The sequence below is a fragment of the Homalodisca vitripennis genome, chromosome 2, assembly GCF_021130785.1.
Source record: "Homalodisca vitripennis isolate AUS2020 chromosome 2, UT_GWSS_2.1, whole genome shotgun sequence".
Classification (NCBI taxonomy): Eukaryota; Metazoa; Arthropoda; class Insecta; order Hemiptera; family Cicadellidae; genus Homalodisca; species Homalodisca vitripennis.
This window is the reverse complement of record NC_060208.1, coordinates 35,196,346-35,221,790: the sequence shown is the minus strand read 5'-3', so window position 1 is coordinate 35,221,790 and position 25,445 is coordinate 35,196,346. Positions and strand designations below refer to the sequence as shown.

The window sequence follows — 25,445 nt, the reverse complement described above, 5'->3', positions numbered from 1 at the left end:
ATAACCTTTCCAAATTTCCTCCTGTATCACTAATGATATAACAGTTGGGTCTTTAAATGTTTGTTGTGTAATTACATTTTGTTTTTCTTATTTATTGAGTTTATTGTCCTTTTTATATTCTTAGTTTATGCTTCCTGAAGATGTGGGTATAAAATCCCATTAAATATAGATTATATGCTTCAAGGAGCATAAAATAAGAATATAAAAAGGTAACTGTGTATATAAGTACTATGTGTAAGCCATCAAAAACAATGCAATATAAATTGTATATACCTTTCATATGCATTTTGTTTGTTAGTAAAGGCTTTTCTTATGTATCAGAGGTCATAGACTAAAAAAAGTCTATGAAAAGATATCGCATACAATTTTTTATCACTAGTAAATGTATATGTTCTAATATTATAATTGTCAAGTGATCAGTTTTTTGTAATGAATAGGAAATAGTATTACAATTTTCAACAAAAAACCCAGAATTGCCAAAGGCTTATTTAAGACTATATAGCTTAGAAAGGAATCTGTATTAATAGAATACCAGCCGAAATTACAACAATAATAAATTTATTTAACAAATACACAATGCACAGTAAAAAGGAACATTTATAAAATAGCTCATTTGAATTTACACTAAGTATATACACTAAGTAATATATGGAAACATCACAACGTGACATTATAAATACAAATGAAAAATAACTAAATAATGTATTTGCTACACCTAAAATTGGTTTCACATTTAAAACAGTAAAAAATAACTTCTCTCTCAAATTTATAGGTTTTTATTCGTTTTAAGCAACTGATGGCTCAATAATGAAAAATTAATTACTGGAAAAAATTATCTACCAATACAAGAACATCAAATTAAAAATATTAAAAACTTCACTGAATATAAAATTGAATAGTAAAACTTTGTTTTACTGGTCTTGTTTATTGGTAGTTTGATATCTGTAAAGGAACTATATTATATTTGTGTTTATTTATTTTGAGTAAATTTAATAGTGGACAATTTTAGACTCCTTTGACATTCAGTAATACAAAAATTTACAAATATAAGAGTTGGCCTAACATAAAAAAATGCTATTTTACACTGATTAAAAGATCCGCACCTAAATTAAACTAAAAACTAAATACAATATGCTACATCACACGTTAAAGGTCAATAGTACAATAATTAATACTGGCAGAAAGACAGACATATATGCTGTTTCATCAGGCACTGGATTTTTAAGAAACATTCACTGTCTACTTCATGTGAGACCTGCATCCTTTGCCATTCCGTAGAATATCGTTGATGTTGATTTTAGCAGGTTTAGTGGTGAATCAAACTCCTTAATTAGTCCCTTGTCCAGGACTAATACCCTGTAAAAGAAGAGTTACTTTAGTTTTACCGAATAATAAAAAGAAATCACAGAATTCAAAATATTAAGACTAGGCTTACACAACACTAGGTTGACAACAACTTTTTTAACATTCTAATACTCACTAGTGTTTTGATAATTTTCCCAAAAACAGAAACCTGTAGTGCTACCTACTCTGAAAGTTAAATCATGTTTCTCTAATATAGAGCTTATTAAAATTTGTCTTCCTTATAAGCGTGATTTTCCTCAACAGCTTGTTAAGAAACTGATAGTTACTTTTGAATCTTAAGTTAAATCTGTAATCAACTTGCTTACCACAAAAAAACCATTGAAATTAGATAAACGAGTTACAAACTTTGTAGTGTTTACACATTTGAATTAGTAAAAATGTTCAGTATTTGTTTGTTACCTTATATGAAGACTTTCAACATGGAAAATTCACTTTTATAAATGTATAAAAAATTATTTAGTCCCTACAAAAATGTATATTCCAATTCTCTTCTCAAGAAGAGATTTTGTTTGGTGTATTAGAAATCTTTATTGTGTCTTCTTTAAACAATGATATGCAACAAACAACAAAGTGTCTCCCTCATTTATTTTGGTTAAATTACTTAAATAAACCATCTGATAATTCAGACAACCTGACTTGTCATTGTATTGGAATATTTATATTATAGTAGTAATAGTGTATGTTTTGTTCGCATAGTATAGATTTAGTTTATTCAAAACATTTGTATAAGTTTAGGCACTTAAATTATTTCTAATTTTAAATTATACAATTCGATTTAATTAAATTAATTTTATTCAAATTATTATTTATTAGAGACAAATGAACCCTGGTCAATGGGCCCATGTGATGTACTCTACATAATAAGGATAATAAAAAGGAATATGAAAAGAGTTGCAGGGGAATTTAAGAAACCCTATTGTGATGGAAAAGACTGGTGGAAATATAGTAAAGTTGATAGAAAATCTTGAGAGAATGTCAATATTTTTGATATTTTGATTGCATTATTAGGGCTTACTTTATAAAAAGTACCGTAACATTTAGGTTACACATGAAGAAACATTAAAGGTGATTTAAATAATGCTGTTAGACTCAGTAATGTAATACATTTTTATCGTTATTTTTTGAGATTGTCATAATATGAAGATGGTGTGAGAAACAAAAACTCACAGAGTGATGGAGTCCTTATGATGAAAGTCAATTCAAGAGATTGTGGAAAAGTACAGTAGAGCTTTGAAAATAGTTATGGGATGGGAAGAAAATGATGTTTTCAAAAGAGAAAATGGTTTTGGGCAAAATGGTAAAAGGATTGATGTATGCAACTATGGTTGAGCATATTGAATACAAAGTTCAGAGGAACCAAGTACCTAGGAATAGTGAATACGAAAGAGATGAAATTTAAAAGCCAGTAAAGATAAAAGTTATATGTGGGGAAAGAGAGGAGAAGAAAACAAGAAGGCAAATAATAAGCAAGAGTAGACATTTAAGAGAATAAGAAGGTGAGAAGGGAGACCTAAAAGATTTGGGAGGTCAGCACTAAAGTTATAATAATGTTCGTCTATGTTTCAGACACTACTGAGAGAAATGGCAGATTAACATTTGTGGAGGAGTAAAAAAAGATTGGCCAATCAGATATCACACTCCTTGATGGTATTGGATTTATGTCAATCTGGAATCATCAGTTCTCAAATCTAGGTAACTCACATATCATCGCCAATGATGGTATTGAGTCAATGAGCACCATATTGATCCAAAACTCTCTGTGGATTGTGGCTTGGATCAGATCATCAGTCTCAGTTCTGGTTGTCTCACACTCACCTGTCAGAGTCCATGATGGTGTTGAGTCTGTGAGCAATGGTCAGCACCGTACATTCGCGGAACTCTCTTCGGATGGTGGCTTGGATCAGATCATCAGTCTCCAGGTCAACTGCAGCTGTAGCCTCGTCTAGGATCAACAGCTTGGTCTTTCGCAACAGAGCACGAGCCAGACACACCAGTTGTCTCTGACCAACACTATATTTCAACAACAGATAGTAACAGAGATTAGACTTAAAAACTGAAATCAATTTAGTTGGTGATAATGTAGTACTGGCAGAAGGAAAAGATCATCGAATTTATTGAATTGTTCTCTCGTAGGAGTGTGAATTCAAGATAATAAAATCATAGAATATTTCCTCTTTAGATTATAAATAGTTATATTATACATAGTTTATATTAGTAATATATTTTGTACATGGGAAGATGTAGTAAAAAATATTATTAATAATATCAGACATTTCAGTGTCAAGTTTAAATTAGACAAATATTAAATTAAATACCTTAGATATTTACGGCTTAGAATAAACATTAATGAGATGAAGCACTATTTGTGTTACAATTTTTACAGCCAACTACATTCTTTCATTAAATAATTATGGTTTTGCTAAATACGATTTTGAACCTAAAAAATTTACATAATTGGAGACAAAATTATTCAATTAAAAAAATAAAATAAATACAAAAGCAAAAAGCATTTTAGTGAGAGATGAAAAAATGTATATGTACACGTGTTTATGATATGCCATAAGTCATACCTGTTTTATCTTAAGCCCTAAGGACTCGCTTCGTTCCAGCCTAAAAGATTGAGTGAGATAACAAGGATAGCAGGCTGTAACACTCTGCGATATTTGGAATGTTTAAACAAAGTAATAATGAAAACTTATTACCTCAGATTCTCTCCGCCCTCATTGATGGGATGCTGTAGACCAAGTGTCAATGTTCGCATAAAGTCGCCAAGGTGAGCCAGTTGCAAAGCACGCCACACGTCGGAGTCAGAGTATGTTCCAAATGGATCCAAATTCATCCTTAGTGTCCCACAGAACAACACTGGGTCCTGCATTGTTAATAAGTGTGATGTTAGCCACAATTTTCAAGTAATATACAATGTACTAAGAGACTGTTAAATAAAACTTAAAACATTTTAAAACTTCAGTACCCACCATATTTTAGGATTAAAATGTATTCACTCTATTTTATATTCTGTTGACTATACAATATATTTTTCTCACTAACTTTTGATTTAAGGTTATTTTAGAGGTTACTGCTCTGAAAACAATGCTGAGTAAAATGTACATAGGTTTACATTCTAGACAAATTAATTTCTGGTTCATATAAAACTTTGTTCAAACAATTTCCTTGCTGCTAATGCTGTGATCAAATGTTAATTTAACAAATGAGCTATTAAGTTGTGCCAGAAATAACTTTTAGTGACAATATTAAACTGTGAGATGATATTAATCAGTTATACAATATTCTCTGGACTTTAAAGTGTGAGAGAGTACACTAGAAGGAGAAACAGAAAACAGTTCACAGTTTATTTCAAGAATGGTGGTCACATATGGGTAACGAAACTTGCTAATCAGTACATTTTTCTGTACAAATAAAACACAGTATATAAAAAGAGAGAAAGAGATTAATTTATATATTTTTGTTATTAACTAAATACAAATGTAATTAATATCATGCATAAGTATTGCCAGTCTAGACAAATGAGTTATGCAAAATGATGATACAAAATTAAACAGTATCATATTTGTATGATACTACACTAAAGATAACGTTTTTGTAATTAGCATTGAACTTAGTTTTTTATTTCTTTTATTTTACATGAAAGAAGATGGGGGGTTCTTAATTCAAGATATTAAGTTGCCCCTCAGTTGGAAAAGGAATCAACATACTTTTTTGATGAATATTTCCTAAAGGTTTTATTTTTATTACTCAAAATGTTAAGAGTTAAATGTTACTTTATTTTCTATCCTGTATCTGTAAAGAAATGCAAACCTCTTTAACTGCTTAGCACTGCTTCACTGTGACACAAGTCATGCACTACCTTTAGGTCAGCTGGAACAATAGTAACCTGCATCCAATTCAGTCAGTGAGTTTAACGAAATGTATAAATAATCTTGTCTTTTACAAAGGCATTTGAAACATATAAGTTAACATATATACCTGAGGAATGATTGTAAGTTTGGAGCGAAGGTCTCCCAGTCCAATCTTAGAGATGTCGATACCATCAATTTTAATTTGTCCTCCAGCAGCCTCTATAATACGGAACAGGCAGAGGGTTAGGGAGGACTTGCCAGCACCAGTACGACCAACTATACCAATCTAAAACAAAGAACAAAGTAAACAAATTAATGATTTATAATAATGATAAATGGTTAGTGATAGTGATTTTTAATTTCTGACATAGGATTAGTTATCAATTTTACAAAAAACTCGTTTGTGTTCTTATACAGTGGAAATTTGCTGTTCTCTGTGATTTTTTATTTGTTAAATTGTCCATACTTTCAAACTTAGGTTTTAGGTTTTAAGATTTTATGTTATTTAACCAAGCAAAGTTAGGGCTGAAATGTTCTCTATAACACTGAAACTTGGCATCAATTACTAGAAGATGATTTTCAAATTACCCTCATTCGTCTGATATTTGGCTATTTGGAAGGACAAAATCCCTATGGATCATCTATTCCGTAATACATTATTGCTACTTGAAACTATCTTGCTACTTGACTATCTTAGCAATAGTCATTGTAACCCACTAAACGAGACTGATCCAAACAAGAATTGACACGTAATTCCTCCAGGTTCATCGATTTAGATATGCAATAATTAGAACGTTTGCACAAAAAACATCAATTTTAGAAAAATATCCATTAAAATATGTCCAAGATACAGAAAGTTGATATAAACATAAATAATATAAAGAACTAACCACTAATTAATTAATAGGTAACAATTCTTGTGCCAGCGTACAGCCAAAAGTCTGCCTACCTTCTCTCCGGGGTTGATAGTGCAGGTAACTCCTCTTAACACCAGATCCAAACCCTCCCTGTACCTCACTTGGTAGTCCTGGAACTGTACCACTCCTTGGTTGGGCCACTCAGGTTTAGGCTTGGGCTGTACTTCCCACGCTGCCTCCTGCACACACACAAAGCAGTTAGCACCCATTTGATATTTTGATTTAAGACATTGTTCTAAATATTATATGAGTTTCAATCATAGAGTAGCTGTATGAACATAATTTATTCTAAATTGGCAGTTACTCCATAACCCACTACCATTAGAACTGCAACACAAGAGCAAAGTTCTCTGAAAGCAGCACTATTCAGATGGTTTCTGGACTAACCTTTTTCCAAAACCAATACAGTTCTTCCTTGGAATCTATGTATCAAGTTTGAAGTTTCTATGATCTTTCTATTCATAGATATAGCACAGATGGGAGAACAAATAGAGGGACAGACTGTCCTTTGACTTTTTGATGCAAAGACAATTGTAAAAAATTTTAAAGATTGACTTGATATTAGTTGCAGAGGGAAATCAATTTTAAAATTTTATTAATCACCAATGCCATTTGTGTGGGTGTAATTGAATTGATTCAGTGATCTTGAGTTAAATTAGTGATTATTGTATGAGACATACCATTGCAAGCCTGGGTTATGGCAAATAAACTGTTATTTAATACACTTAGGCCTGAAATATATTGTTTAAACTTCGCTTGAGTATAGGAATTAGTTTCTTGTGATAATACTATATTACAATTATCAGTTGAGATCTCTCTACATTATTGATAAATAATAAATGAAATATTATGGTTAAATATTGCCAAATGTAAGTATGGGTTAGATGATTTTGGTTAATCACCTGTTCAATTTCAGAGTATTCCTTCACTCTCTCTATAGATACACTATTTGACTCCACCTCTGAAGCCAGATGCACAGCAAAGTTCAGGTTTGATGTTATCTAAAAAAAAAACACCATTATTAAAAACAATAAAATCAACAATGGCTAATTCAAATATATAGAAAACAATTTATTTAGATACATATTCTTATATTCTGTATGCAATAAATCTACTGTGAAATACTAAAATATGTAATTTCTATTGCACAATACTTATTCAAATGTTCAAGTATATCTGTGAGGGTCATTAGAATACACCAGCTTTGTCAATAAGTCTCTTTCCCACCAGCCACAAGGCAGTATCGATGTACGCTTCACTGGAAATCCAGAACAGCCTTTTGGTGGTGGAGTTTGGAACACACAGACTTTGCGAAGAACTCAGTTTGTGATTCGTGGTGATGGAAGTTTTTCACAATGAACATAAAATTGTGTAGAGAATGCACTGAGATTCTTAATGAAAAGTTGTATTCCCTTTTCCCAAATCTTTGTCGGAAGTATGGAACTTCCAACCCTGAATAGCAAAACATTATGGTTATGGAGATAAGGATTCCTACAAATCATTGACGTTGTAGATTTCTAGATGTTTCAATTAAAAATTAGCTTCCATTTGATGGGGTTCACAGAAGATGGTGCAGCAGGGATTACAATTTCTCCTAATAAACAAGGACGTAGCCAGCAAGGGGGTTCAAGGGGTCTGGACCTCCCAAAATTTTCAATGATTTCAATTACTTTTTTAGAAAACGATTATTATTATTTTAATAATTCAGTATTACTGACATGTACTGCTGAAAGATCTTTTTCAACACAGATACGGGTCAAGAACTTTTTAAGGAACGAAATGGGACCTTACTTTTTTCCACTTTGGGAAAATATCAGTTGTCTTGACCCCTCAACATTTTGTCCTGGCTACGTTCTTGCTAACAAACAGCAATAATCTTGAAATGCTTTATATTGCTGTCTACTAAAAGTTTCTGTTAATAGTTCTACTTGGAAGCTATGGAACTGCTTATGCTTCCAAGTCTGGTACAAAACAAATGAGAAGATTCTTACAATTATGACCCCCTCAGGTCAGACAGCATTTTTCCAACTAGGTTCTCAGTAATAACTGAAGGCTAAAGTTACAAACCAACGAGTTTTAATCGATGATGAATATCTAATGTAGCCCACCACAAATCAAATGATTTTTTGTGCAATAGAAAAAGTATGTAAAAGCTAGTATGTAAAAATAATAAAGCTGTAGTGTAAACTCTTACCTGTAAAGCGTAACTGACAGACAGACCGACTATGGCAGGATCCAGAGAATCTCTTGCCAACACTGCGAACATAGCCGCGAAGAAGATCAAAGTGTTGCCAATCGTCTCCAAACGGACAGAGAGCCATCTACAAATCAAGTGGTAGGTTATTAAACCTGTATAGCTCTTGAAGGATACTTTTAAAATAAGCTGTAAGAGATTTTATTTGAAGAATTATGGTTTGATAATGTCACAGCTCCAAACTACAGTTGACTGAGAATGACTAATTTACTTGTATAAAATGCTAAATTAAAATGCAGTGTGTGTTCAACCCTAGAAGCTTTGAAGCATAGTTTCAGATACATATCATAAAGAGGGTATCCTCTACAGGTTTATAAAGTATGTATAGCATTTTAAAATCTAATGTTAAAAGAAAATATTACCTGTTTTAATAAACAAACTACACTTTTACACCTTCACAATGTGTTTTTCCGGACTTTTTTATTTGTTGTAGAATGTTTCAATAATAATTTTAAAAAAAAAAACTGTAATCGGTTTTTTTACCTAAAATGACTAAGTATAATGAGAAAGGTATGTAGGCTTCGCAATTTTGCAAAAGAACCATTATTTAATTATGTTTTTTCAAGTTTATCTCTGTGTACCTCAAAGGATACCTAAAGAAATTAATTTATCTTAAAATTAGGCAATTGTGTGCCTAATAGTTTGAGTGCGGGATCAAATTTAACAAACCACTAATACAGGCAAATAATAAAAATGCAATAATGAAATGCGTAGCAACATGTACTCTATCGGGCATCCGAGCTAACAGCTGTGTGTCATCCAGGATACTATAGCTATTAATGTGTTTCCATATCTTACAATTCTCCTGTATCGCATACGCATTCAATCAAGTGTAAGAAATTTTTAATCTCAAAAATTATTTTTATGTCATTGGAAAGGTGTGATTTAAATTTAATAAATATTTCCAGACTGACTCAAAGCATTAAACATATTATTAAGCTTGGCATTTATTTTTCACTAAACTGGAGAAATGTTTCAGCTGCATATTGGATTCAATTTTTTCTTCTACTGAACTTTTAAAAATCAATTTTAGTTGTTAACTAAATGGAAGAACCATTTATTTTCTGAAGAATGTGTCAATTTAGTTCAGTCAGGAACGAAAGAAAGCTTTACCTGCCAGACAAAGTGCTGGGCATAAGACTGGCAGTGTTGAAGTCCACTCGGTTCTCTAGTGTCTGGATGAATCGAGAGACAGACCCGTACGCTCGTATTGAAGGAGCACCTACAAACACAACAAAGTATTATTCTCAAACTGTACAGACAAAACAAAGTTTTAGTTATAAGTTTAGTGTTGTGCCTTTAAAATGAAAATGATAATCATTAGTGATTTAATATACTGCACTTGAACTTTATAGAAACTTCTAATGAAAAATACCAAAGTGTTATTGCTAAATAATATGCAAGAATAATTTTTAGTGTAATTTCAATCCTAAATCACAGAAAATATAAAACACAGAAGTCTCACTAGAACACTTTTCTCAGTGTCATGTGGCCAGACCTGAAAAGTACCGTTTTCTGCATATAGGTATCTTGGTTTGGATTTTCTTTAGCATGAAATACGTTTTAGTTAATATAATGTTCTAAAATACACTCTGTAATACGCTTAATTAATCCTGAATTATAAGAATAGTAATTATTTGTCAAATTAATTTAATAAAAAATATGTATTTTCACAGTGTCATGTGGCCAGACCTGAAAAGTACCGTTTTATGCATATAGGTATCTTGGTTTGGATTTTCTTTAGCATGAAATACGTTTTAGTAAAGTTAATAAAATGTTCTAAAATATACTCTCTAATATGCTTAATTAATCCTGAATTACAAGAATAGTAATTATTTGTCAAATTAATTTCATAAAAAATATATATTTTAAGTAGTTTCTATACAAAAGTAAACAATAATTCTGAGAAAAATTTAATTTTTAAAATCTTGTAACACCATTAGAAATTTTCAATGTACTTACAGCCTTAGAAACAAAATATATGTAGCACTACCTTGTCCACAATGTTTTTAAATCACTTTAAAATATAATATATTTTAAACATAATATAATATAATATATAAAAAATAATTATAATAAAATATATCTTTATAATTCTAATTTTACTGAAGGAAGTTTAAGGATCCTTTATCGACTGTCTGTAAGGTCAACATAAGAGTAATTATGAACTGTTTGATAGATTGAACCCTCCCTAGAATTATTCTTTAGCTGTGCCTCTGACCAGAACTAGTCCAACCCAGCATCATGCCTACATTGGTAGGGGTGCTAAAATTGGCACTCCTGGCTTATTGGTGTGATCAGTTACTATACTAAGCTTCATAGAAAGATAGTGTTTGCAGTGTTCCTCAGGGTTTGATCTTAGAACCCTTACTTTTTCTTACAAATTTAAATGTCGTTATTGGTAGGTGTGGCTACATTGGTTGGCTGATGAAATCCAATTTCTTTGCCAAATTCCTTTCTTTCGCTTATGAAATGTGATGTGGTCTTGTGGTCTGAAAAGATGCCAAAGTCTCTATAGAATAGGTGTGTATTGCAATGCATACACAGAAATTTACTCAAAACCCAGAAAAGTTGGCTTATGAAAAGCTACACCTCCAGTTCCATTCAAACCGGTTCAATTATTGAGTCAAATACTTACCAGAAACAGTCTCACTGAAGTGGGAGTAGATAGGTGACCTTGACACTGCCTCTATCCTTCTCAGCTGTCGAGCTGTTGTCACATAGACTTTCTGTAAATTAATTCAATCATTATAAATCCACAACTCTAAAGATTTATTCAAAATTAAGTATAACAGTTTACACTGTAGAAAGAATCAGGTAGAAATATATTGAACTATATTTAATCAAAATAAGAAATAAACACCCCTTTATTAATTACTTTGCATTTAATCTTTCAGACATTGTATTTCATACCATTAATAATTTCCGAAAAATATTTTTTTTATTTAAGTATGTTTTCATTTTAAACATGAAAAGTATTGTGTGATAAATTTATTAAATTATTTCTACAAAAATATTCCAGACAGCGAATATTAACAAAATTTAAAATCCATTGTTGATTAAAAATTAAAGTTTATCCCACATCAACCCAGGTTATAAAGTAGGAGTATCACATTCAGCATAAATATTATATATTCCACATTGTATAATACATGCAGTTAAGTCTTAATCTTACCATCATGTATTGAATATAAAAATTAATCAATACCATAATAATTATCAATTACGGTACCAATTATATTATTCATGAAATAAAAACCTATTGGTTTTAGAAAACTGAATATACAATAGTTTTAAGTTTTAAGGCATACACTTTAATATTTTCATGCTTTAGTAGCGCACATACTCGTACATTTTTATGGTGTATTTTTGGCCAATTTCTCAGCAAAAGAAGCATAGTCTATCTAATAGCAATCCAGTCTATTGCAATTATGACCACTTGTTCACTTAGAATGAAAATGTAGAAATAATATTTTAACTAAAAAATATAAATAAGTTACGTTAAATTAAGCTTATATAGTATTAATAAAACAAGTATTTTACTTAGACTCAGTTATTTATAACTTAAAATCTCGGCCAATCATACTCTGTTAAATAAAAGAGTATGCGGATTTTTATAAGATGTACACTACATTAAATCTGCTTGTTAAAATCTTTGCAAATATCAATATAACCGCTGTAAAATTGAATGGCTACTTTGAAGTCAAATAAATATTCCAATTATTAGTATCTAAAACTTATAATACGAGTTAAGAAGAATAAGAATACATTTTTAGGACCGACATGTCTGTCACTAACAGCAAATACCAAGTATTGCAGTTAAATGTTAATTCAATTGATAGGTCTAGTTTACTAGTTTAATACAGAGGATGACTGTTGGAATAAGTTAGATATATTATATACTTTGATTGGGAAGGGCTGAAAGAGAAAGCATTGCCCTCCTCCAGTGTGTATAACCGAGATAGTATCCAATTTCCGACTTCATAGACAATTATAGACAATTATAGACAATATTCTTTATTTACAAATTTGCAGAGAACTTTAATATTATCAGATTAAATAATATTAATATTAAACAAAACAAATTGAGTGAAATCATTATATATAATATATTATCGATTATCTAAAGTAATTTTAGCCAACTTCATTGCCATTTCTCTCCAGGTATTCCTTCACTATATATGAGGAGGCGTCACGAACCCCCCACACTTAACCGTTCTGATTTTCTATCACTCTGGAAACTGCATAGAGGTTTTGAAAGGAGAATTAAGTGCACTGAGATGTATCCTGGTGGTATATATTGCAAGCCACTTTAATTCCTAAGTACCAATCAGGTTCAAAATTACAGCAATACCAATGGACTATCAACATATAATACATATCACTAACAACTAAATCTGTACTAAAATATAATCATTTACATACAAACCTGAACAAAGTAGTATATTAATCCAATAGGTACGATGACAGCAAGAAATATTGGTGTGGATTTTGTAATAACCAGCAATGTTCCCAAGACCTGTAGCAAATATTTTAATGTCAACACACTGTATGATGGTGAAAAGAAATTATGAGAAAAACATTAAACTAATTTAAAAATACATTCAAGAGCTCATCAGATTGACCTTTTATCTTTAATTATTTGGGAGACAGTTAATTATTGGCGTGATCAGCCGGTTTGGGCTACAATGGTTTATGAACAGATACTTATAACAAAAACAACATACAATGGAAAGCAATGGTGTAGGTTGGCAACAAATTTAGTTTTTATGTCTTAACAAAGCTTTGAACAATCTGTTTAACACCATAATTGAAAAACTACATACATTATTACAATGTTAGTCAGGGCTGTAGCTAGCATATCATTGCTCTGAGCACAAAAGACATTCACGTCCCCCTCCACTGAAATTGTTTAAAAAAGTACCTCAATGGTCATAGGCATTTTACATCCTTATTTGTAACTTAAACAAGGACAATTCTACTTTTATTGTGAATGAAAGTCAAATACCTGCATTGCAAAGCAATAATGTAAATCATCAGTACATTACAATTTAAATTTTATGTTACATGATTTACACATATCATACTTTAACACAGATTAATATATCCAACTTGACTTACGGTGACGAAGCCTATCATCGCGTTGTAAGCTGTCAATGGGATAATATTGTCTATGATGTCCATATCTTTGCTGAAACGGTTGACAAGTCTGCCTGTGGGGGTTGTGTCGAAGAAACTCATTGGTGCCCGTATTACTCGAGTTAGCATGGAGAGGTGAAGTTGTCTACAAGCCATGACACTGCTGTACGTCAGCGAGAAGGAACTAAGCACTGCCCCCACCACTGGAACATCCACATAAACTTTCTAAATTCAATGAACTTCTCACTCGAAAACACCTTATGAATATTTTATCAAGTTTAGTCAAATGCAGCATGAACATTCATTCTATTCATCTAACATCCAAACTCACCTTGGCCAACACCTAAGAGAGCATAGATTCCCAAATAGTAGTTGCGTTTCTCCACAACCTGAACTCCATCAACAGAAGTCGAGGGGTCTGAAGTCCAGTCTGTCAGCCAGAAGCTGGAGACGACGGTTAGGCCTTGCGAGAATACTTGGAAAAATAAAGTTGACAGAACCATCAGGATACCAGCAGATTTGATAAAATGAATGTACACTCCAAGTCCCACCTACAAGTGAAAATTAGTGTGATTGTGGTTAAAAATTCCTTTTAAATGGCACAGAACTGTTTAGTTAACACTGTTAACATTAAAGCTCTGAATATTAATCAAATGAAGTTCGGAAAACAAGTTATATCCAAATTCCTTTACTTATAAGTCTCCTATTGTTACTTTACCTTAATACCTTAATCCTGTCTTATTGTATAGTTTCAGTAATAGTGGTAGTTTTGGCTACTATATTTGGCAGGTATATAATGAACTGTGATTGCTGCCATACACTAGAAAATAAATCTCTATTATCAGGCCTGTACTCAGACTGGTTTTTTGCGGACAATTTTGCCAGGGCCAAGGCCCTCAGAGGTTTCGCCATATGTATTTGAAATGAACATGTCGACGGACGAGATGGCTCAATCTAATAACTTTATTACTGAAGCTATTATTATTAAAAAAATAATATGATTTTGTCAATGGGATAATATGGGGGAGGGGACGGGTCATGAAGAGGCCCAGCCGAATATCTTTTCTGGAGCCGGCCAAAGCTGAGTACGGGCCTGTATGTAATCATAGATTATGAATCATGTAATGAGTATGTTTAACAAAAATTGTTTGAATAATTTACAACTTGAATACTAATTTATGTTAATATCTAAGTTTGGTTGGAATTACTGCAACTTGTTCAAAACAAATGTGTTTTTATACCAATGAAAACTTACACTGCCAGTTTCAGATGCTTCCTCCTGAATCAATTTGTCAATTTGATTTGTAATTGGTTGTGTTTCAAAGCTGATAGAATTTCTGTGGCTGAAACAAAAACACATTTTTGTTAATAATATGTCATAAAATCACCACTCCATACTGCTAAATGATTTTGCTATAATGGTTTTTGGGGGCAAGAGACAGAATGCTCCAACAGTCTAATTTTAATTGGACGACTTTTATGGAATTAGCTCTAACAAAAATGAAAAGAAACTGCCCAGCAAGCAAAGAAAAGTGTTCAAATTCTTTTAGGTTATTTTTGGGGAATGCATTAACAACTGTGAGACAGCATATTTAATCTTAAATTAATAATTTGTAGATCTATTTCCAAATGCTCTTCTAATTAATTCTTTACCATACAAAAACTGTATAAAGATATCTTAATATATTTTCTAATTTAATTATATTACACACTTCAAGGCTTGGGGAGATACATAATTAAATGTAACAATAAAATATGTAAAGTCATAATGTTTCTTTCAGTTATTTATTTAAAGTGTGTAAAGTAGGATGCTAATAATTCTTCAGAATAAATTAACATAAATAAATCTGTTTTGTTCACAGCAGAAATAAAAGATTCCATGAGAGGTGTAGTAATCAAACTGATAATTTTCAAGGTCGCCCTTGTAATATTGTGGTGTTGCATTTATTAAAAATAACCTAGCAAGCTATAATACTGTAAATGTGTTGACTGCAACTGATGCCTTAGATGCGTACTAGGTAGCGTACTTTACAATGGTTGTGGCATCTATGTTATTAAATAATTCATTCTTAGTAGGCTACATAAGTTACCTGGAGGATGTTGATCTCACAGAGCCAGACTGACTAAGTCGTCTCTGAATTTGCTGCATGAGTTCTTCATTTTCATTTAGGAGTTCTTCCATTTCTGCAATAAATGTAAAATTTTTGGTCAATCCTACATTAAAAAAAATAGTTGGAATAGTCTACTTTCCATCGGTTAAAAATAACAACTTTTAATTATGAAAAAATCTTATATGTACAAGAAAACAATAGGTACAATCTAAATTTAAAGGATTGGAAATGCTTTTTAGGATAACAAGCAAAAACTTTTTCTAGGGGGAGACGAAAAAGAGAAGGAGGAATAATATGATTCCTAAACAATTTTCATTCTTTTTCTTGATTAAGGGATATGTTATATTATTATTAAAAGATAAATGTAAAGGATAAACCTGTACAAATAGATAAGATGGGTACAATAACATGGTATTGTTAAAATGAACAATACAGAAAATAAGCCATCTGTTGTAATCCTAAACAAATGTTCAAAGGAAGGAAAAAGGTGGCAGCTTTTGTCTGCTAGGTTAAATTGAAGAATAGTATATGCAAGAATAGTAGAGCCTATTTGAAGAAGAAACAAGAAGATCAAGTACAATTGGCATTCAAACTGCTTGTTTTAAAGAGGGAAGAAAAGGAGAAACAAAGTTAACAACTAAGGAGATTAAAGAGACAATCAAGTTAAGAGAACCATTCAAAACTGCTAAGAAACTATTACATGAAGCTGCTCAGAGCTATTTGCACTGCAATTAATCAACAACTGTTTAGAGGGTGTAGTTTAGCAAGGACACATTTAGGCAAGGAGAAAGAATTACTTACTTCCCAAGTTCTCTGAAAATAATCAATGTTATCAAGACTATGATGAAAGTAGTCTACAAATGTTTTATGGAGGTTATAAACAAGATCTACTATTTCAGAAAATATAGTGTCCGTATTGAATTAGGACAGTGTTAGTTTTTAACATGCCCTTATTTCACACATTCACACATTACTGTATATCATGTACATTCATAGCATCTGTAATTTAGAATTATACAGCATGTTGAAATACAGTTTTAACCAACATAAATAACTTACCTGTGTTCAGTTCTTCTTCACCAGTGTCAGTGATATGCTGTAACAGAAACTCAGAGAACTCTCCTTTCTTGGCCATTAGTTCCTTGAATGTTCCAATCTCCGAGATCTCTCCGGCCTTCATGACTACGATGACATCCACTTGAGGCAGAAATGTGACCGCATGAGTCACCAGAATACGGGTCTGTAGGGATTTAATAATTATTAATATCCTTTAATTAACCTCGAATATAGAAAGTATTACTTTTACAAATTATACATGCTTAATGCTTTTAGCTCCTTCTGAAGTAACTCAACATATATTCATATTATCGATTTGAACGGGAAACACAGCAATATTTTAAGTACTTGTAATTAATGTTCACTGACCTTCTTATTGAGCTGACCTTTAGGACCAATAATGTTCTCAAAAATGTGTTTCCCCACGTGGGAATCAACCGCACTGAGAGGATCATCCAGCAAGTATATGTCAGCATCGTGGTACACTGCCCGCGCCAGACTCACCCTCTGTTTCTGTCCTCCGCTCAGGTTGATACCCTGGACAACATTCCATCGTTGACTCTTTGGAAGAAAAAGTTGGAACCAGCACATTGTTACACACCTTATTTACTTCAAGTGTGATTACTCTTGATTCTAGATCTTGAATCATGATCGCAGAAATCTCAAAATAAGGCAGGTATGCAATGATGAGCAAAATTATACTGCGAGAGTGAGCAAGTGTACGTATGTTAGCACAGTGGACTGGTAACTGAGCATTGCACACAGTATTATGTCAGCTGTTAAAATGTGTTCCAGGTCTAATACGTACAGGATTAGAAGAATTTGCATGTTTTAAACAGCAAAGCACAATAAATACCAGTATTTTGAGATTCATGTATCTCTAATCTAATAAAAAACTTAGTATTTCCATAAGTTGTTGCTAATAAAATTATAAAAGCTTTAATAAGTATTATTCATATAATCCTCCTTGAAGTGTGGTGTTCTCAAACATACAAAAGTTAACAAATTTTATACTTTTTTTGTTATTACACTGCACATATTTTAGTGACTTATTTATGTATTTAAAACTAAAACTCTGCAGTTTCTATAAAATTTGATATTGGAAGGAAAGCTCCTCCAATTTAGAAATACTGTTAATAACATCGTAATTTAATTTTTCATAATTATACTTATAATATTGGACAATATATATATATATATATATACGGGTTATATATATATATCTTCAATAACAGAATAGAAAAGAATAGAAGAAAAGGAACATAAAAATTCTCTATTTTCGTCTTAAGACATTTTCTGTAATATCAGTAGGTAAATAAGCAAATATATCAACAAAAATAATAACAAAATATGGACATCATATGTTAATAAAACTAATTTTGAATTACGTACAAAGAGTAAATAAAAAAAGGATTACAAGGAATATAAAATTACTTGTTAAAAATGTTTAATTATGTAGTGTAATTTATACATACTGCTATCCGTATGTAAATTTAAACTGAAACGAATACTGCAGCAACCCTACTGATGATGCTATTTCTAAATAAAGTGAATTATTTTAAGTTTATGGGGTTACAAATTTGGTCCTAATACTTTTTAACGGGGAAAAGCATTCATAACAATAACAATTAGAAATGTTATGCTCATTGCATGGGCCGAAATAGGATTTAATTTCAAGATTTGTATCGCTGCGATTTGTTCATTTCTAATGTTCTGGATTTATGGTCTGACCAATGTAGTCCTTCGGAAAGTCTTTACATGACAATTGGTAAATGACATCGTGTGATTCCAAGTCATTTTACCAATTATCGGATAATTTTCTTTTCGTTGTTGCTGCTACAGAAATGTTTTGAAGCGTTTGTAGTTAAAGAACAGGGTTCACAAGCCAAAAGGTTTGTTTAAATTTTTTGTACTAAAGCGCTGATAAAAGTTTTTCAAATTTTGAGGCTTTTTAACAGCACTACTAAAGCAAGTGAATAACTTGGTTACAGGTGAAAGCCTGTAGAATATTGTGCGACCCAAAGATTAAGAATTAATTTTGTATAGCCCTGGATGATAGGTGGTAATAAATTTCCTTGATTTTTATAATTCCTATAGAGTTTTTTAGACCAAATTTATCATTTACAATTTTGTTAGGATAACTAATGTCTAAAAAATTCACTTCTGTACAATAATAATAATGTTTATTAGAGCAGAGTCTATTTGCTCTAATAGTTAGACTTTTCGGAATAGATTTTTTAATGTAACCAGGATGGCAGCTTGAGTAGTGTAAAATCTTTGAACAGCCGCCATTTTGTACTTTGGATCATGGATTTTCGTTTTTGAGTGCGGTTTGCGGCATTACACATCGACATCTAAAATAAGTTTAAAATGATTTTTAGAAATATTGAACCTATGAATCCTATTTAAAACTGAAAATGAATTCCTAATCTGTTGCGGAATAAACATGTGTTACAGAAAACTGATAGTTCCATGTTGCCAAAAAGTAAAAATTTTTAGGTGTAGCATTGATCGGAACCAAATCTTGTTTAAATTTTGAGTTTATCGTTAAAAAATATTATAACCGTGCAGGACTTTATGTACACCAAAAATATATATATATACCAAATTTAGTGATATTGCTTGAACCGTTTAAAAAATTAAACATCAATTTATTAAATATTATTTATACATTTCTATAAAGAATGTACTAACAGGTTCACAGATGAAAAACAAATTATTTACAAACTATATTTATTTATTCTTTTTATTTTGATGTGCTAAAACAATTTCCACAATACTGGTCAGAGGTTATGGGCACTCTGTATATATGGAACAGTAAATACACTTCCATAACACATACTGGAAGATTCTGTTTTGAAACAAGCCAATATTATTAACAGTTCATATCTCCTACATACAATAAATAATTACCTTTTCTCCAATCTCAGTTGAGTCTCCTCCAGGTAACATGTCAAAGTCTGGCTTGAGCGCACAGTTTTCTATGGTTTTGAAATACTTTTTGCTCTCATAACTGTTTCCAAACAAAATATTGTCTTTTACTGTGTTATTCTGAATCCAGGCTTGTTGTGGCACGTAGGCTATCTTGCCCTGCAGGAATAAAAAGTCAGTAATTTCATAGCTTTACAAAGGGTTTTTTACCAAATATATATATATATATATATATATATATATATATATATATATGTTGGTAACAGTGTGTTAAATCCTAGCATTATACAGAATACCTGAACACTCTTCACATTTGTTAATTTGTGAACAAAGTATGAATCTTACAGTTTTAAAACATGCTTTGTCTGAGTATTTTGCATAATAGGTACCTAGGTATTTTATAAAAATGCCAAATGTTTCTCAACCAAAGTAAAAAAATTTTTAAACTTCATATTATTGAAGGTAAACAATCCCATAACCTAATCTATCTACACAATAAACTAACCAAACATAACACGTTATAATCTCTGTCCGTATTACAGTGCATATTCTCTGGAATCTTGGGCATATGTAAGGGTGAAATCAGGGGGCTTCATTTACCCCCCCCCCCCAAATTATGGAAGACAAAAACTAAAATTGCACCTGTAATTTTTTTTTTGTAAAACTGTAATTTTTTTACACATTTATGAGGTCTTAAAGCTCAACATTTCTTACCTCCCTATTTTCAGAGGGTATTTTACATCTTCTCAACTACCCCCAAAATACATCTTCTCAGTGTTTAAGCCCCCCAAAATAATTTTTTATATACGCCACTATCTGGAATCCTTAGAAAAGGATTAAAATATGGCTGATAACATTTAATCGCTTCACTGCAGCACGAGACTGGTGGTGACTTGAAGATAATGAGATTAGTAGTTAGGTGAATCCACCAAAGTCAACGTGATTTACTGCTCTCATAATCTGAGCATGAGAATGAATGTAGGTTATGAAGTTAACCCAATAGTCCTCAAAAGTTAAATTAATTGAATTGAATTATATTTATTCACATATATAAGAGACAATCAGTTGACAAAATATATATCTACAGTGAAAATATATATTTTGTATAGTAAGTATTGTCTTAGTACTTACTATAGTGTTGACGTAGCCAGAATGCTTATCCATCTCTCCTAGGAAGGCAGAGATGAGGGAACTCTTGCCAGAACCGACAGTCCCCACCACTGCTACCAACTGTCCAGGCTGTACTTTGAGTGTGATGTTGCGTAGGACTGGCTCCTCGTCTGAACCCCATGAGAACGAACCATCCTCAACAATTAGAGGTTCTTCTAAAATTGCAAATTAACTTCATGTAAAGTTTTTCTTGTTAGCTTAAGCCTAAGTTTACAAGAATTTAAAGATTTTAGAGATAATACTGAACTGGTTTTTATAAACAATTTTTTTTAAATGCATGTCACCTAACAGTAGACTGAATGTTTTACCAAAACAATCAAGTTATGTTGGTGAATATATACAATTGGGCTGGTCATTTATTTACTAAGTGATCTCAATTAAACATTTATTGACAGTTTAAAAATACAACATGATCTCAGTATTGATGCAGCTGGCTAAAGTTTCAGCGTAAAAATTTATGAATCATATTTTAGGAGATCATATTACATACCAGATGTAACTAGTGGGTGCACTTTTGTTTTGAGACTTACAGAATTCAGTAAGCAATATCCATTATTCAAGATAATAAGCCAAAGAAGAAAATAACAGTAAATTAGCTTTAAGAGCATGGATTTTAACAGTGATTTCTGGCTGCAAAATAATCTCGATTAAGTTTTCAGAGTTTCCATAAAACAGGTATGCTGAATTATGCATTCATAATACACTTTTACAATAAAGAAGCCTTTACAATAGAGCTAATGTGAACCATATGGCTTATGGCTTCACACTTGGAGAGTTAAGGATAATAGAGGTTCAAAACCTGTTTGTGACCCAGTACTGTCTATTTGATCATCAACTCTTCCCCTTATTTGTTTGATAAAAGGCCTGTAGTTTATGGAGAAATGCACAGTAACAATAAACAGGAGACCAGTCTTAAAAATTTTAAAAACATATGAAATAATCATAATTAAGAAACATTCAGAAAGAATAATTAAAAACGTTTCTTACTTCTGCTCTTGTCATGAGACACTGATTGCATATCAATCTCTTCTGCATTCATAAACTTGTTTATTCTCCTCAAAGATACAACAAACTGAAACATAAAATTTAAACATTAGTTACACAATATTGAAGATAGTAAACAAACATTTAATTGTAACAAAATTAGCAGGTAATTAATTATAATAATCTGTGTAGTGTAAATATAAAATGTCTTACAAAATATCCAAAAACTTTTTTTACAAAACTGTTGAAGTGACTATTTCTTTTGGTGGGATATGGATGTATGTTTTGCACCGGAAAAAACTTTCGTTTCACGTCATTGAACGTCACATATATATTAATGTTTTCCACATGCTTTCAAAGCAGAATGACAGCTTTACCGAAACGTAAACAAACCATTATATAAACATCTGATCTAAACTAACTTGCCATTAATATGGCATTAAACCATATTTTATTCAAACTACCAGCAGTCAACAACAAGGCAATGAAAATGGTGTCTGTATCAGCTGTGATGGAGCGTTTATATTATTATTATTTAAATTCACAGGAAGTAAATATTTCTTAATTTCTTTTTCAACTAATAACTGTAATGGAGGTAAACGATAACAATTATTTCGATTCTGGATTAGCTGCATCCATAAACTAAAAGAGTTCTCACTTTTTGGTAAGCAATTGGCCCTTGTGATATTTAAGCGTCTAGACTTTTCCTAAAGTAGAAGTGATAATATACTGATCAAACTTTAATGCCTCAACTTTCCCCATTCTGACTTTAAGTAAGAAAACTACATCATTTACCTGAAGGGTGAGTTGCACCAGGATGGGTATGACGATGATGGGCACTCTCATGACATTGAAGAGAGCCATTGATACGAAGGCAATCTCTGTGGTGAGCACGTGGCGTTCATCGATCAACACAAACATGCCAAAAGTCGCAAACGACACCTGCAAACAATTATACGCGTAATATTTACAAATTAAAATTCTCATTTGCGTAAAAAATATATTTTGCTGTCCAGAAAATGTTGAAAGGAAGAAAACAAAACAATCCAAAACTACAAAAATCCTGTTTGGTTGGTTTCCTAGTTGTATATATTATAAGCATATCCACGCTAAACAATGTTTGCGGTGTTGTTGTACAAATTGACACTATAACAACTTTGAACTTTTCAATCTCTTAAAAGGTTACATTTTGATGTAAACAAAATATAATAATATTAAATAGTACAGACGATTTTAATGTACAAGTAGGTAAGATAAATGATACTGAATATCAAAATAATTTCAAAATTTAAGTCCTATTTTAAATTTAAACATTGCGGTAAGATTTCAGGAGAGGCCGTCAAACATTACCAGGGATTTGAAAGGAAGTCTACAATGTTCTTTATTTCTTAATTTTCCAATTATTCATGTTGTATTTTGTAACTTAAATATGTTAAGAATGACAACATTCCACAGCTGCACTTGATAAAATTAGGATACATTAAGTCATATATAACTTGAATTTGGGTAATATTTGGACAATGCATAAATATTTTGACACAGTTTAGGAAGATTCACCAATTTGATCACCCAGAATATTCTGATATCATAGTAACACACAAAACACTGTATCAAGAACCATAACATAATGGTAATACATTTCTTATGAAATCACATTCCCATATACTTTAGTTTATTTTCCTATTTTAGCATCACTTGAACTGATATATTCTTCTCATGATATATTAGAACATTCTTGGTTAGAGAATCAGAACAACATCATTACTAAAGTCCGTTTAAGCTGTTGAGTTACTATTTTCAATTAATAGAACTATTTACTAATAATAGTATTAATGTTACATTATTTATTAATAATAGGTACTTTTTTAAGATTATAATAAATAAATATTTAAAAATCTCACAAGAAATGATGAGCAGAGCCACAAAAATGAAACGGAAGAGTTCCACAGAGAAGCTGCCTTCAGCTTTCTTAACTCCTTTTCTCTGATGTCTGTGATTTTGTCTCTAAAACTTGGCTCCCATGCGTACAACTTTTAAAACCTGTAAAGAACACAAAGTTGTATTTAAATTATCAATCATATTGGTAAATAACACATTTACTCAAATCCTAATTTTAAAAAGGGAGTATTGTTCCTTTTTGATAATAATTTGTCACATGAAACAGTTGTGTACCTTACCTTTATTCCATTTAGGATTTCATTCACTAGTTTTACTCTTTCATCTTTTAGTTGCATTTGCTTTGCTTGAAGTACTTTCATCTTGTTTGCAATGACACTGTTGATCGGCATGACGATCAACATGACAGCCAGGCCTGCCAACGTCGAGATACCTGAACAAACAAAAAAATTATATAACTCCATATAATAGTCATATGTAATGACTATATGAAGGAAATGAGACAGTTGAATTTCTAAAACATTTTTGATTTATCTGAATCTTAACCAGGACTTGTGTTAAGTTACAGAATAAAAATTGGGTATCATATCACATTTTTGATTAATTTTTGCTTTCAGGCTGAACCATATTTCTAGGATGTGCAAGAGGAACTTCTATGAAAGCAACATTTACCCAAGAGATTCCACAGGAAGTATAAGGCCACACATATGGATATTGGAGCAGTCCAGATGTAATGGATGTACTGAGCGAAGTCTGAACAACGTTGGGCATCCACAGCCATCAGGTTGACCACCTCTCCCACCGTTGACTCCTTGCGGGCTGCAGGGGAAATACGGAGCGCCTACAGACAATATCAAATGATTATGAAAATAGTGTCAAAATCAAAATAATCTCCATATCTATTAACAATTCCAAATATATGTTAATCATTCTTTTTATTCTTGCTGCACGAAAGTATTTTCTACACTCATGGTTCAGTTTCCATGCAAAAATGTAACCAGGAAAAAATTTTGGGGGTGTCCAGACAACTGATATTTTCCCGTACTGGACAGAGAGTAAGGTCCCATTTTTTCCTTAAAGAGTTCTTGATCCGTTTCTATGATAAGAATGATCTTTTGGCAGTACATGTCAGTAATACTGAATTATTTAAATAATGATAATTGTTTCCTAAAAAAGTAATTGAAAAATTAAAAATTGGAGGAGGGGTCCGGACCCCTTGGACCCCGTCACTGGCTACTTCCTTGTTTCCATGTTCAACAACTTGCTGTATTTACTGCAATGAATCATATCACAATGGATGTTAACTCTTTACAAAGCATGTATCTATTTAGATACATCATCCTGACACTACTCTCAGTGGTGTGACACACTCACACTCACTATATACTGCCAAGTAAAGAGTTAAACAGAGTTTTAATTCAGTGTCACTGCAAGATGAATAGGAACTGGCTGAGAAGTAAGACATTATAACACTATTGACACATATTATTAATTCACATAATGAATATTTTTATAGAAAAAAGAAGAGAATCATTATGCTGATTGTTTTTTAAACGAGAATGATGCAACAACATTTCAGATGCCAGTAATTTGGGAGTCCCTAAAGTAATGCCATTTGATTTGATGTAGGGGAAAGAAGAACAAAATAAACTTGTAGGTCATCTAAGACCTCTCATGTTGATTATTCTTATAAAATATATATGTAAACAGAGTGTTCACAAAAGGTGTCACAAACTTCTATATAGGGTGATGGTACTCATTCATT

At 31.6% G+C, this 25,445-nt stretch overlaps 1 protein-coding gene across 1 annotated transcript in view; it reads right to left on the bottom strand.

The window, feature by feature from the left end:
• Nucleotides 1–541: 541 nt before the first annotated feature.
• LOC124353790 (ATP-binding cassette sub-family C member 3-like) overlaps nucleotides 542–25,445 on the bottom strand; it is a 43,487-nt gene continuing 18,583 nt past the window's right edge. The window contains 23 exon segments of the mRNA XM_046803787.1: nucleotides 542–1,356; nucleotides 3,181–3,375; nucleotides 4,068–4,234; nucleotides 5,350–5,508; nucleotides 6,172–6,318; nucleotides 7,042–7,140; nucleotides 8,334–8,460; nucleotides 9,507–9,615; nucleotides 11,032–11,122; nucleotides 12,823–12,912; nucleotides 13,515–13,735; nucleotides 13,864–14,083; nucleotides 14,788–14,875; nucleotides 15,623–15,716; nucleotides 16,703–16,883; nucleotides 17,069–17,236; nucleotides 19,613–19,789; nucleotides 20,762–20,955; nucleotides 21,788–21,872; nucleotides 22,580–22,726; nucleotides 23,686–23,824; nucleotides 23,957–24,113; nucleotides 24,353–24,521. Coding sequence (XP_046659743.1) covers nucleotides 1,245–1,356; nucleotides 3,181–3,375; nucleotides 4,068–4,234; nucleotides 5,350–5,508; nucleotides 6,172–6,318; nucleotides 7,042–7,140; nucleotides 8,334–8,460; nucleotides 9,507–9,615; nucleotides 11,032–11,122; nucleotides 12,823–12,912; nucleotides 13,515–13,735; nucleotides 13,864–14,083; nucleotides 14,788–14,875; nucleotides 15,623–15,716; nucleotides 16,703–16,883; nucleotides 17,069–17,236; nucleotides 19,613–19,789; nucleotides 20,762–20,955; nucleotides 21,788–21,872; nucleotides 22,580–22,726; nucleotides 23,686–23,824; nucleotides 23,957–24,113; nucleotides 24,353–24,521 — 3,336 coding nt within the window. The 3' untranslated portion in view covers nucleotides 542–1,244.